This window comes from Trematomus bernacchii, unplaced genomic scaffold (genome assembly GCF_902827165.1).
Source record: "Trematomus bernacchii unplaced genomic scaffold, fTreBer1.1, whole genome shotgun sequence".
NCBI lineage: Eukaryota > Metazoa > Chordata > Actinopteri > Perciformes > Nototheniidae > Trematomus > Trematomus bernacchii.
In genome coordinates, this window is record NW_022987899.1 from 3,804,039 (window position 1) to 3,819,714 (window position 15,676).

General features: G+C 43.0%; 1 protein-coding gene across 1 annotated transcript in view; it reads right to left on the bottom strand.

Moving 5' to 3' along the window:
• The window catches only part of kcnab1a (potassium voltage-gated channel, shaker-related subfamily, beta member 1 a), a 117,534-nt gene extending 112,425 nt beyond the window's left edge, over positions 1–5,109 (bottom strand). The window contains exon 1 of the mRNA XM_034114552.1: positions 4,832–5,109. Coding sequence (XP_033970443.1) covers positions 4,832–5,109 — 278 coding nt within the window. The remainder of the gene's footprint in view (positions 1–4,831) is intronic.
• Between the last annotated feature and the right edge of the window lie 10,567 nt (positions 5,110–15,676).

The following is a 15,676-nucleotide window of genomic DNA, read 5'->3' on the forward strand; positions in this document are numbered from 1 at the left end:
AAACTGTAACTGTCACCTTCACACTGAGGGCTATCAGCGGGCAGAGCTCTTTGAATCAGACAGACCGACAAACGTCCAGACTGCACACACACACACACACACACACACACACACACACACACACACACACACACACACACACACACACACACACACACACACACACACACACACACACACACACACACACACACACACACACACACACACACACACACGCTGTATGCTTCATAATGTGACCTTCTGCCCCCTGGAGGTCTAAATGCCCCCTCGCTGTCACTCCTTTACCCAGCATCCCCTGCTGCCGTATCCAATAATATCCTATGCTTCTGATTAATGTATCTCCCCGCCAGGCTTATTGAATTCAAGACTGCTGTCATTTGGGCTTTGTGATCAAAAATCAGCGGAGTGCATTTGCAATTTAGGTTAAAAGGGGATGTTCTAGATTTATATTTGTGTTTAGTTTTTTACAGGACAGTTCATATCACAGCTTAATATTCATTTAGTTCCCCAAATGAAAAGATGGATCCTGCCTTCAGCACTTAATCAGCTGGTATCCCCTCGAATGATATACCCAAAAACAATATTTCATCCGAACATGTTTTCATATTTACACAAAGCGTGTGAAAACTGTAAACCATTAAATATGGTTATAATAAATGAGATTGCAACAAAAGAAAGACATTTCAAGAAAAATATGTAGCTCGTCCTAATTAATTTCCTGCAAGAAGAAGAAGAAAATGAAGAAACAGAGTCAACCTAAGCCGAATGTTTATTCAGTGATGAGGCGTTCAAGGACAGACTGGCTGACTGTCAAATCTTTCTTACGTTTTTTTTTTAGAAACAACTCCCTGGAACAAAGTGGTGGATCCCTGCTCTTCCAACACGGTTCACTAACATTGCCACATACAGCGACAATATATCTGGCCCACAATGAAGTGAACACACAGAGAAAATAAACACACACACAGATTTCACAACTGAAAGCACACACCAAGCCTAACACACACCTACACACAGTCATGAATAATAATCTGCAGGGCATGCGAGGACACGATGTGAAGCTGAAGCTGCAGACCTGCATCTAGTTTGTCTTTTCTTTGTCTTCACATAATGCTTTTTTTATTTAAAAGGTTTGTAAAATAAAGCATGCATGTGTTTGATATGTGCATGCATTATAGTGCGTCTTCAAACATTGGGTTTGAATTTGAATTCATTAAGAGGATTTAGTTTGAGACTGGGGTTTGGAGAGTGTCGGGTCAGGACACCATTATCACAGGATTAATACAAAAATAAGCCTTTCTGCATGATCACTAACATTTCCCTAATCTTTATGTTAAAACTAGGGCTGTCAAGTTAACGCGTTAATAACGCGTTAACGCAAAAAAAAAATTAACGCCACTAATTATTTTAACGCGATTAACGCATGTGTATTTTTTGTCCTCGGCCGCCGTAGTTTCAGAGCGCATCGAGTTTAAAATACCATCTACAAGCTGATGCTGACAGCCCCGCTCCTGCTGCCCGCTTGTGGCAGACCACACTTCCACGCTCATCGGCAGGCCCGGACTGGCCATCGGGAGGACCGGGAGGGTGTGTGTATGTGTGGCGCGAGCGAAGCACACCTTACGTGTTGTTGTTAGCATCTGGTGCTAGCTAGCTGAGCTAACGGATATAAGGAGCTGTTTCAATGAAAACAGAGGAGCGACATTTCGCCGACAACTGCGCCGAGCACTTGACTTTATGCAGGTAGCCAGACAGCACACTCAGCACGGATAGTGCCGCAACACAGCTCATACACACAGGCATATATGCCTTGAGCTGCACATAGCTCCAACGATCCTCCACATTCTCACACACACACACACACACACACAGTATTGTATGAGAGAGGTTCTAGGTTGAATTGAGGCGAATATTTGTAATGTTCAGAGGTTGTTGTGTTTAATATTCATGAGAATATTTGTCATTGTTCAAATGATAATAAACAAACATATAAAGCATAGTTGTCCACTCATATGTTGATAAGAGTATTAAAAACTTGAAAAATATCCCTCTAAGGTACATTTAGAACAGATAAAAAATGTACGATTAATTTGCGATTAATCGCGATTAACTATGGACAATCATGCGATTAATCGCGATTAAATATTTTAATCGACTGACAGCCCTAGTTAAAACCCCTATAGTATTCAAAAGGGAAATAAATCCCTTTTTATATCTATTATAACAACCTGCAATTGAGTGTCCTGAGTGGACATTTCATTGTTTAGAAGATGACCATGACCATAAGTGAGGATAGGGGACGAAGATGGCCCGGTAGATTGAGAGCTTTGCTTCCTGGCTCAGTTGTAAAACACAAAATAGTTTTAAATAACTCCGTACGCAGATAGTCCTCCTCACTGAGCGGCTGTCAGACTGAGTGGTGAAGCTCAATCAGACAAAGTGTGAGAGCAAGCATCTTTTGATGGTGAAAAAAAACATGTCAAACAAATTAGTAGCACAAACAGAAAATAAAATGCAATGGTACTTAGTGTGTCATACAACGGAGGTGATACGTTGTTGAGATATCGTTAGCTGTTATAGAAACAATAAAAAGTGCTGGGTGTGTTTTTCAATGTAACACTTGTGGGAGGCTCTGCCAGCATCTTTCTGCCAGAAAAAGACACTTTGTGGATCAAGCCCAGTTTCATCAATTCTATGACGGAGAAATAACATTTCCCTGAATGAAAGTAGATGTTCTCTCCTGAGTGTATCTTTGTGTCAGAGGGCCCAGCTCAGGTCTTTGACCACTGACTCACACTAATCTGGGAAAGGTCTGGAAATGGGCAGCCAGCTGTTTGAAGAGGTCACCATGGCGATGAACTGATATGATGAAGCACACACCCACAGGCCCATGAACACACATATGCCACAGTCCCAAGGTGAAATGTTCACAGCACAGGGCCATATGAGCTCCCATAGCCAGGTGGACCCAACAGGGAAGCAGACTGCCATCACTCCCCGCCTTTTCCCCTCTTCCTCCCTCCATTAGTGGACACAGTGGGGTCATGGAAAGGTCTCGCTCCATGCTGTCACATCCTCTGTGCCCACAAAACAAGTTAAAGTCCTGTTTATTATTACACGGATGGTAATATAGTCAAATATGTCTGCAGAATGTAGCCCCAGAATCAGTGATGAGAGCGTCTGCACTGGGCGGTTCAAATGACCGAAATACAGTTCATGGAAATGTTAAGCCAGCAGCAGTCTGTCCAAAAATAAAATACACTGGCACCTCTTTCCTCATCAACACTGCGGAGCCTATTTTTGTTGGCATTGCTGTTGGCTGAAATTAAAAAGAAAAATTGCAGTTGTTTCGCTCCTTCCATTGGCATGTTGTGTTTATAATGCCTATAGAGGACAGAGGATGTCTGTAGTAAAGAGCCTTGTGATCAGGCAACATTCATCGATAAATAATGACTTTCCCTTTCCTGTAGTGTGTTATTTAGGTTTTTGTTCATGTGGATGGTCTGCAAAGGCTAAAATCCCTGTGTTGCCTCCAGAGGGAGTTTCTCTCCCACACACTCCCCCCTACCTGAAACGCCTCCATTGGACTCCTTTGTTTACTTCCGGAACATAATGACATCACTATGTAACACTTGCACTGCTATTGGTTAGCACTCCAACACATTGTACTTGATGGTCTAAGGGGGCGGGACATCTCTAAGCGGTTGACTCATCACAACAGAGCCGCCCAGCTAGCCAATCAGAGCAGAATGGGCTCTGGTTTCAGACAGAGGGTGAAAAGAGGTGTTGCAGCACAGGCAGTATGAGACAAATGAAGACCTTTTTGAACATACGTATAAGCATGGAAACATTAGACACAGTAGAGGCACAAAATACAAATATGAACCTGAAAATGGGCAGAATATGTCCCTACAAATAACAAGATACATCCAACAATAGAAAATATAGTGGAGAAAGAAATTCTTCATTCAACATTATTCTTCTCCACAACACAATGAAGGCAGAGCAGCTACATGCTGTTTTGTAGCCTGAGGGCTGAGCAGTGATCCATAATGTCCCGCCATGACCAACATGATGCTCTGTCACACATAGCAAGAGGAAAAACAACAAACACATGACGGCTGTACTTCTCTACCAGTACCTGAGAAACAATCATAATGTGAATGATCTTCAAAACAAAAAATATTGAACAGTTAAATATTCTACTTCAAAACATCAGCCATTTGAAGTCTGTTATTTTCATTAATATCATTTTCTTGTGTATTTATTGAACAAAAACATAAAAAAATATATTAATCTCAGAAAATGAAAAGATGCAATAATACGCCATATTTTAGCTAAAAGCAACTTTCCATCTGAAGTCCCTGGGCCGGTTAACCCTTGTTTTCGCAGCAAGGCTTTAAGCTGCCTTCACACGATATGGAATTTGCTCTTTGCTAACGACGAGTTTGGGCAAAGTAAAAACACCTGGTTAAGTTTAGCTTCTATCAATAAATCCCCTGCTAGCTTACGGCGCTACAGCTGCTATCTGATTGGTTACACGTTGAAAGGTCAGCGTTTGACAAGATCACATTTCCAATCATTTGAAGTTAGAGCACAGTGTTCGGCGACAAATGTGAGCACAATGTCAAGGGTAGCGCTTCCACACTTAGCATCGCTCTCACCATAAAAACACAATGGCAACGTTAGCGCAGTCATAACTGTGTACCATGTGGATGCAGCTTTATAGTACTGCTTCAGGAACGTCAGTTAAACAATCACACACACACACACACACACACACATATACACACACACACATACACACACACACACACAGAGGGGTTACCTGTAGACCATGCCCGTCTGGCTCTTCACCGTGTCGTGCAGCGACAGCGCGTGGAAGTTGAGGAACTCCTCCAGCTGTTTGAGCTGTGCTACAGCGTTGTTTTTTTTCTGTGTCCACAGCATCAGAGGGGAGTAGGGTCTTTTCACCGTGGCCTCCCTGCTGAGTCGTCCCTGCCCCAGGCCTTGGTTCTGGACCCCTCCCTGACCTCCTCCCTGACTCCTGGACCCCTTCTGCTTGGGGTTAGGGATGTCTGGGCATGTCGCTTTGTACAGGTACATCTTCCTGTGGTCTTCTTCACTTGATCCTCTCTTTCAGTCTCTCCCGTCTTCTGTGAGTCTGTCCCACGAACATGTACGCTCTGCAGAGTAATCCAGGTAGGCCGCCTCGCCCACACAGCGCTACATGGAGCACAGGACTCTAGTGAATGTGTGTGTGTGAGTGTGATTACCGCTCAAAGGACAGTCAAGGATTCCCCTGGATAAAGCTCCACATTCAGGATATTCTTCTTCTTTAAAAGTAGGAAAATCCAAAATGCAACAGAATGCCAGAGCCCATAATTAAACTACGGTCCAATCTATCTACAGGCTGCACATCCAGAAGAAGAAAAAACAGGCCTTTCTTTGCACATACGTTCCCTGAACACACACACATACAGAGATATCGAGACAGCTCTCTCTGTCACACAACACACACTCTGTCACTTTGCCCCCTGCTCAGCCTGTCTACATTATAAGCTCAGTTTGGTTTTGCTCCCTATTAAATGGCATGGGAATCTGGGACATTTTTTTCCCGCCTCCCTCCCTCTCTTTCTCCCTCCCTCCCTCTCTCTCTGTATGTTTCTCTCTCACTCTCTCTTCCTTCTTTTACCCCTTTTCTCTCCAACTCCCTCTTATCCTCTCACTCTTTCCCCACCATCCCTCCTTTGTATCTCAGTATTCCCTCTGTCACAAGCCCTTTTACTTACTCCTGATTTCCTCTCTTGATTCTTTTGCAGCAGATACGTCTCCAGTTATTTATTTTTCCTCTTTTTATCAAGCAAAAATACACAAATATGTCATTTTCACTTACAGTTGACTTTTTGATATTTTTTGTCCGTCTCATTTTAACCGTGCCTTCCCTCTCTCCCTAAACATAATGCACTCTGGAGTTTCGCCCATAAAAACACCTCAAATAAACACACACTCTCTCAGACAAGCCCACAGCGAGTTATGCACAATTGTGGGCAATGCCTGTGGGCAGTGTTTTCATAATGAAGTGAACCACAAAATAAAATATGGAAGCCACTTTCTGATGGTCTGATTTAAAGGACTCTGGACTGCTCTCTCTCTCTCAACACACACACATACACACACATCATCTCTCACCTCTGGCCCCCTCTGGGGAGAGTTGAATGACATCACGTCTGGTCTGTCAGTGTATTGTGGGAATCATGAAGAATGCCTATTTCTATACACCAGCGAATGCATGCATGTACGCAAGCACCCCGGTGATCAACGAATAATTTTAGTAGTTGTTACTTGGCCAAAGAACACAAAACGTTGATAGGTCCAACATGCCCATAGAATCAAACGCTGCAAGAAGCTCAAAACACAAAGGAAACCACGAGACACTACAAAGTGATGCACACAGCTGGGACCGGAGGCTTGTTGACGTTCAGAGATTATAAAGTTGGTACTTCTTCTTAAGTTAAATATCTTCTTCCAACTCTGATTCAGTCTAAAACAATAAAAATAATTGCACAAATAAACAGAACGTGCTCATTACAACCACAATTAAATTTCTATCGTAACTTTATACCACCATATACTGAACTAAGGTGAACCTGTGTCAGACAGTGATTGTACTGATGCCAAGTACACTTGGTATGTGCACGCACACACACACACACACACACACACACACACACACACACACACACACACACACACACACACACACACACACACCACACACACACCTTCACACACAGAATAAGCGAGGTGCAGGCTGAGGCGGAGGGGCAGCTGTGTCCATTGTCCGGCAGGATGGGTGGAAAAACTGATCCTGCCCTGCAGCAGGAATGTCAGCTGAGCTTATGCAACGATTTTCAACAGCATATTTATAGCTACTCGAAGCATACATATCCATACACAGGGAGCATACACACTGTACGGGTATGCAAACACATGCAATGCATACACAGCCAATGTTAGAGTCACAACAACAACAAATAAATGCTGTTTCTTGCAATAAAGAGTTATTTTACACGTTTCCCTCACATTGAATTGTTGGGTGTTGTTTTTTCCCTATTATTTTGACCTCTGGTGTTCTTAACAATTACATTCTTCTTTAAAGCCGCTCAGCAGGTGGGCAGGTGAGTCACTGACAAAAATATCAACAAAAAGAGGGAGGGGGATCAGAGAGAGGTTAGTTTGGGGGGTCCAGTTGAGTTGAGGATAATGGAATCCTGCATTATGAAAAACATGCAAAGTGCCACTGCTTTTTATTAATGTAAACTTTTCTCACCTAATTGGTACCTTTTATGCTTTTTAGGTTTTTTCCTTTCCTGTAGTGTGTCATATAGGTTTGTGTGCATAATGGTCAGCAAAGGCTAAAATCTCATATGCCCCTTTCACACCGGCGCTTTTCCAGCTCCTGCTCGGAGCTGAACCAGAAAAGCTCTCGCTAGGAGCTAGAAAGGGAAAAGCGCTGGTGTGAAAGCCGCAATATTCCCTCGAGAGGGAGTTTCTCACCCCCCATTCCTGAAACCCCTCCATTGGACTCCTTTGTTTACTTCAATAACATAGTGACATCACTAGCGCCGACCAACTAACCAGTCAGAGCAGACTGGGCTCTGGTTTCAGACAGAGGGTGAAAATAGGTGCTTCAGCACAGGAAGTAAAGACCTTTTTGAGCATTACAGCTTTAAATTGGGCATCATAGGGCCCCTTTAAGTACTAATGTTATTCTGAGCTTTTCCCATTAGCTTCATTTACCCTGAGACTAATTAGCCATCTTTATCCGCCAATTTCCCTTTGCCCCCGTGTACTCCTTCCACTGAGTGAATCCCTGTACAATAATTGCAAATGTCTGATAATTACTCACTGGTGCATAGCTTGACAGAAACAGAATGAGTAGAGCAGCATAATATAGCACAATACAGTGAATTTCTTTATGCATACATTTAAAAAGAAAAAGATTAATGGAAATTTGCATTCACAATAATGCCGCTCTCTATTGCTGCAATGTATACAAATAATATTTCCGTGTTGTTTACTTGAATGAGAAAGCTCCTATGCCATCTAACTCTATGGCAGCAATAATTATTATGCCAGTGATCAGACCCCAGCCCTAAGGACAGTCCTGCCCCCGTTTAACACCAATGTGCTGGCCTACATTCTCCATTAAATCCCATTGTTACTATCATTGAAAATCTAAACCGGCTCAAAGCTGAAGGGTGAGAGCTCAACGAGGGTGATAACATTATTTACATTGACTGTACAAAAAGCTTTATACGGAAATCAGCGTTTTCCCAATCTGTCCCAAGGCTCCTATTTTTTATCCTATTGTTCCTTTAATCATCTTATAATAAAAGGTGAACCAAGGAGATACATCGTGAATTTTATGGTTTGGCTGCATCCAACAGAGTGAGATCATGATGTCATGCTCCGTGCAAACTACTCTTGGCAGCAGCTCCACACTTCATCCATCAAGCTCTACTGGAACATGTGTTCTTGTTCCTCGCAGTATCATGTTGCCACACCTTTGTCTGCTGGTGGCAAGTGTGCGAGGATATTAATAGCCAATACCTGGTTAGAGAAGGGCAGTTGGCTGTCATTCACCTCGTGCTTCGCGTGCTCCAGTGGTTGCCTTATTATGTGTTAGTATGGTTAAACCGTATTCCTGTGCACAGCGGTGTAAGCTTTATCACCCTTGACCAGACAAAGAAACAGTAACTGATTTTAAGTCTGAACACTTTTTCAGGCGGGAAACTAACCATGTAGATTACCAATAAGAGATTAGTTATTCAAATTGTGCAATTTTGTGGATGTTTGGATCTGTGAGAATGGCTTGTGTTGTTGGACATTTATCGCAGCGTGATACAATAGAACAACCAACACCATCTTAAGAAAGATGTACAAGGTGATTGTTGTGACAGAAAATTGATTACAAGGACCTTTAACTGATCATTTATTGAGCATTAAATTAATCCATGCACAAAGACGATTAAGTCTGAAATACTGTGTCACTATCAACATTTATTCAACCAGCGTTGAATGAATTTGGAAGAGCAAACAAAATGCGTATTTTAAGCCGGTAGGTTATTTTTAGCTCGGTTTTAAAAGCCCGGGGTTTCTGTGGTTACATTCTGCCCCAGTTGTTATGCAGAATCACTGGAGAGCTAAACATTTGATAGCAATTCTTCTGATTCAAATTAGAGAGAGGATACCCAGCGACCGCATAATGTTTGGCATCCACGTCATGGGCTCAGAGGAAAGCTGGCAACAGTGTGTGTGTGTGTGTGTGTGTGTGTGTGTGTGTGTGCGTGTGTGTGCGTGCGTGTGTGTGTGTGTGTGCGTGTGTGCGTGTGTGTGTGCGTGTGTGCGTGTGTGTGTGCGTGTGTGCGTGTGTGTGTGTGTGTGTGTGCGTGCGTGTGTGCGTGTGTGTGTGTGTGTGTGTGTGTGTGTGTGTGCGTGTGTGTGTGTGTGTGTGTGTGTGTGCGTGTGTGTGTGTGTGTGTGTGTGTGTGTGTGTGTGTGTGTGTGTGTGTGTGTGAGGCACAAGTTGGCTGATTGGCAAGAAAGGGACTTTTGGAGGGTTTCATCTCATGCTCATGTGTTTTCTGGGTCACATTTAATCGTTAATCGTTCTTTTATTCACTCCCTGTTATAAAAATGGAGTCCCAGTGATCACACACTTATGATCAGTATCGATTCTCCAGAGGTAATGAATTATGAAACAGTTTTTTTGTGATCTGTGAATCTGTGTGAGAATATATCTGTAAGTGTGTTGTGTTCATTTTGTGGTGATTCACACAGTGTCGTCATTTGTATTGGTCCTTCCACTGAGCTTCAGAAACATGCCTAATACACACACACACACACACACACACACACACACACACACACACACACACACACACACACACACACACACACACACACACACACACACACACACACACATACACAAACTCACACTCCACGCACCTATCAATCTGTCAGAGGAGCCACGAGAGGCTGCCATCGTGTCTTTATGAGCCCGTTAAGGAGTAAGTGCAACCACTGACATGTCGCCAAGCTAACTCCTAAATAACATTAGTAGCTGCTGTATCTGAAACAAAGGGGCTGTCCTCATATAAAGACATTCTAAGTCTACCAACAAGTAAATACAACCTTTGGTCGAACTGTTATGTTACATTTCATTTAATGTATTTATTTGAAACAGAAATGTAGCAATTTAAATAGTCCCTAATGGGCTTCTTTTCTTTTCTTATCTGAAGTGTGTTATATAGGTTTTTGTGCATGTAAATGGTCTGCAAAGGCTAAAACTCCGTCCAGTGGGAGTCTCTCTCCTGAAACGCCTCCATTGGACTCCTTTGTTTACTTCTGGAACAAAGTGACATCACTATGGAACACTCACACTTCTATTGGCTAGCGCTCCAACATATTGTTTGTGATGTTGCGGTTGATTCGAGACCTTTTTGAACATTTAAGCATGGGGAGAAAATGCAAAGATGAACCTGAAAATGAGCATAATATGTCCTCTTTAAAAAAAACAGTTCTATCAGAAGATCAGAAAGCGGTAAAAAAAGCTACCAGCTATTTTAATTTTGCATTGTTTAATCTAACAGATATATTTCTCCGGCAATTTTAAGACTAAATGTTTTTAGTTGATTATGTAGTTATGGGAATGTAATTTGTTACCCAATTGAGTTGTGTAATTCTGTTAAAAAAAAAGGCCAAAGAATGATCACAGAGCACTTAGCAGCTGCCAGAATTCACGTTTCATTAAACTTTCACATGAAACACATGAAACAGTTTGAAGTTTCTGACAAAAATATCAGTCTGCGTCTGGTCATATGAGTCTGTAACAGCCAATTCTTTCCTTGCAAAGTGAACAAACAGATTTAGATGATAGAAAATCAGTTTGAGCTCTAAAATCTTCTGCTTTGTTGCTGTACAAAATCAAAAGATCCTGAAATGTTTTGTCACACTGCACCCTCGGTTCGTCTCCCGTCATCCTCTTGTCTTTGCTCTACTTATAGAGAGAACAGAGACCAAACCAGCAGGGATGCATTGTGAATAAGGAGAGTGAGAAAAAAAGAGAGGAGAGGAGATAAGAGGAAATGAGAAAGGCATGAATGCAAGGCTTTAGACTTGAATGATTGGAATGGGACACAGTCGGATTAGACATTTAGCAACAAGAAAGGAAATTAGAGTGACAAGAGGGGAAATATGGAAAGAAAAAGGAAGGGCGGAAATCCATGTGTGAGAAAAAGGAGAGGAGACATAGAAAGGGAGGAGATGACAAGATATGATAACCACCACTTGCTGCACCAATGTTCAAACTTTCAAAACTGTTGTGAACGACAGCCTGGAAAGTATGGCAACGGCTCCTTCAACAAAAAGCACGGGATGGGATTTCCCCATCGGATTTCGGTATAATGCAGAAAATAAGCTCTGTGGCAAACACATGTTTGTTGCTGACTGGCTCTGTTGTTTGTTGCTTCGAGACGAGGGAACAAGAAGTGGTAAATTGCTAAGTGGCATGGGTTCGCATCACCACCACTAAGCCGAATGCGGCTAATGTGCGGCGTGATGATGTTGAGTAGTCTCATTTAGTCACTTGTTAGCCGTTTTGATGACAATATAAGTATCAGAGATTGACGAGTGTGGTAATATTGTCGTAGAACAAATTGTGAAATCTCTTCAGCTTGTGTTAACCACAGACATTATTTAATTCGGAAAACACGTTGACTTCGGGACGAATTAAGACTTTTTGCCATTGACTTACTAAGGGAAAGAGATGTCTGTAAATGCGTGGGGACTGGATAAGAGGCAGGGCTTAAAGGTGGGGTATGTAATTTATTTCAGAAACACTTTTTGTTATATTCCATGGAATGCTCTTAACATCCCGATAGCAATGAATATATGAAATGCTTTGACAATAAATACATTAAAAAAATGTCATCTGTGGAAGCCGTGGCGCTGTAAAAAGCACAACCAATCATCTGAGCCGGCCCGGCTAAAATAACTGGATGGCCTACCTGCCTGTCAGCCTTCCATCTGTGCACAAACTTATCTCGTGCCCTCATTGGTCATGTGTGCGTTCGTGTGTGTTGGAGGAGGGGCTCTGTAAGGAAGTGGCAGATTTTTTCCGGCTGTGTATTTTCAAATTCTAGCGCACTCGAGCTGGTTTCTCCAAAATTACCTACCCCAGCTTTAAGGAAAACTCAAGTGGGCAGGCTCTATGGGTCCTGATCTGGGTAATTTTGTTCCCGAGAGACAGACCATTTGGGCTTCAAGCGCCACCAAGCAACTCTCTGAACAGGGTCCTGCTTCCAACGCTGTATCCACTTTTCTTTATACAGACATTACCGGAAATGGTCAAATGCTAATTATATTATTTTGGTGCTTTCTGTCTGTCTGTCACACACACAGGAATCAAAACACTCCTTCCAGCCTCCATCTGTTTTGTCACCATGGTGTTAGAGGATGTCAACACGCTCAGGACAGATGCTGGCTGTTAGCATTACGGCCGTATCAGGTGACACAACTCTAAGCCGGAGGTCTTTATGACCACCAGGACTCCACAAATGAAATTATAGGACAGGAGGGGGGCTGCTTGTCAACAGATATAGCCCTGATGGTCCACTCCAAAAATACTACAATAATCAGCATGCTTGCACACACCACATGGATTTACTGTATACTGCAGGCAGCTTACTCTGCTGACTGTTTTAATGATGTGTAGACAAGCAAATAGCCTTAAATACATGTGTGTATTGTGTGTGTGTGTGTGTGTGTGTGTGTGTGTGTGTGTGTGTGTGTGTGTGTGTGTGTGTGTTCTCCATGGAGACATCAACAAGCAGCTCTGCACAAAACATTAGGCCTTCAATATGTTGGCACTGAGTCCTTTTGCCACACACACACACACACACACACACACACACACACACACACACACACACACACACACACACACACACACACACACACACACACACACACACACACACACACACACACACACACACACTTGGAGTTTATCTGACCTGTAGGGCATGCCAGTCTGATGAGAGACCGTGTCCTCTTTGCCCAGTCCCAACATCTTCAGGTACCAGTTGGTCTCCATCTCTCTGATCAGCGCTGCCTTGTGCCTCTGCTGCGCCCCCAGCCTCGAGGCTGAGGACCCTCGCTTTGCATCCTGGGAGTTGCTGCGGTGGGCTTTGGTCCCGCTGAGCGAGGCCACCGAGTGTTTGCGGTGCAGGTGGTGTGGCTGGTGTGGCTGGTGTCCCCCGCCCAGACCCCCCCCGGTGCTCCGGGTGGCAGCAAGCATGGCCCCGCGGAGCGCCCCCTCCCCTCAAGGGGCAGAGTTCAGGGAGGAAGGTGAAGAAGAGGAGAAGCTGCAGACCTCCAGGTCCTTCTTTGGGCCGGATCGGTCCAGAGGGTGATGCAAAGCTGAGAGCTTTTTATGTCCTGCTGTCACACTCTAGTCTCTCTACTTTCTGACCATCTTCAAAGTCTCTGCATCTGCTTTTGTTTTCACTTCTGTTTCTTTATCTGTCTGTCTCTTTATGTCTGTCTGTGTCTGTCTGTCTGTCTGTCTGTGTCTGTGTCTGTCTGTCTCTTTATGTCTGTCTGTCTGTCTGTGTCTGTCTGTCTGTGTGCTCGCTGTGCTCTCTAGTCTCTTATAGTCTTATCCAGCCTGAAACAGGATCCTGGTTTCCTCGTCTCGTCACCACCAGGCCTAAAAGGAGGGAGCGAAACATGCCAGGGTGTCAACAAGGCTTACACACACACACACACACACACACACACACACACACACACACACACACACACACACACACACACACACACACACACACACACACACACACACACACACACACACACACACACACACACACACACACTCACACACACACACACACACACACACACACACACACACACACACACACACACACACACACACACACACACACACACAGAGAGACACACACACACATACACATACACATACACATACACACTTAGTTTCTTTTTACCTAGATTGAACTATGTTTTCCCCCCTTCAATAACCCTGAACAATTCTCCCAACGTGATTCATTGCATTAACATTTTAATTTAACCCTTTAATAGTTTCTGTATCCTGTAGGATACAAACATTTGACAGGCTGTGTCCATGTGTAACATGGGTGTAATAACAGTGTAATTACAGTGTAATATGGGTATGAAAAGGGGCATAATAGGGTTGTAATAATGGAGTATTACGGGTGTAATAACAGAGTTATTGGGTGTATTGTATGTAACATGTATATGTGAATGCATGAATAGTTGTAAACCTCCAAGTGCCAAAACAATATTAAAGGGGCCTTATTCTGCATTTCCCCTTTCCTGTAGGTTATAGGTGTGTTGTGTATGTAAATGGTCTGCAAAGGCTTGCATCCCAAATACCTTTTTGAACATTAAAGCATGTAAACATGTCATAGTTGTGGCACAAAATACAAATATGAATTTGAAAATGAGCATTTTAGGAGGGGACACATTCAATCCACAAAGTGAAGGTATTATAGAGAAGGTAAAATAATAAATACTCAGCATTTGAATGCAGGTTTAGGCAGGACACTGTGGAAATGGTTTGCAGCAGTGCTATTAACGAGTATTAAACAACATGCACACTGGCACGCACACATTGTCTCTTTATCTGCAGGGTTGGTTTTCAGTGACAGCTCTATATTTACTCTCCACCTGAACCTTCTCGCAGTCTTGGAGTCTTAACACCATTTCTCGTGACATAAGACTCCAGGCAGAGAAACACAAAGTGACACCTTTTCCTGGAATAACAACACACATATTTATCAGACGTTTTACCATATTCATTTAGAAGGACAGCACAGCAGGTTTGCTTCAACTTGTATTTTCATGTAAATGCTTGTGTCCAGTTTGTGTGTGTTCTGCTGTAAGTTCAAAGATCAAACACACACAGACACACACACACACACACACACACACACACACACACACACACACACACACACACACACACACACACCAGAGAGCCTTTAAGGATTCCCTCCTGGCAACTTTTAAACAAACTTTCTGACCAAAGATGTGTTTCGCTCTCTCAGCCTTTTTTTAAAGAGGACATACAGTATGATGCTCATTTTCAGGTTCATTTAGCGCCTCTACTGTGACATGTCTCCATGCTTTAATGTTCAAAAAGCTCTTTGTTTTTCTCATACTGTCTGTGCTGCAGCACCTTATTTCACCCTCTGTCTGAAGGCCTAATGTTTGTTAGCAACACCTGTAGACACTGGATTTTAAATGTCAGGCTACGGCTTCATCCTAACCTTCAAGCTAATTTGCTGCTCATTGTTCCTGCCTCATCTGCTGAGTGGGAAAGGATCCTGGAGAGTCAACAACATGCTTGTCTTGTTAACAGAGAGAGAATGGAAAACTTGGACAAGAAGAAACGGTGTCAAGAATTTGTTAAAGTTTCTGATCAGCGCATCCAAGTATTTCTGATGCTGATTCTGAAATCTAGACCATAAAAGAAACCTCAGTTACCGTTGCTACACATTTTAGCTAAGTAATTTATAGGTGTCCATTAAAAGTCTTCTTATTTCAAGCTGTGT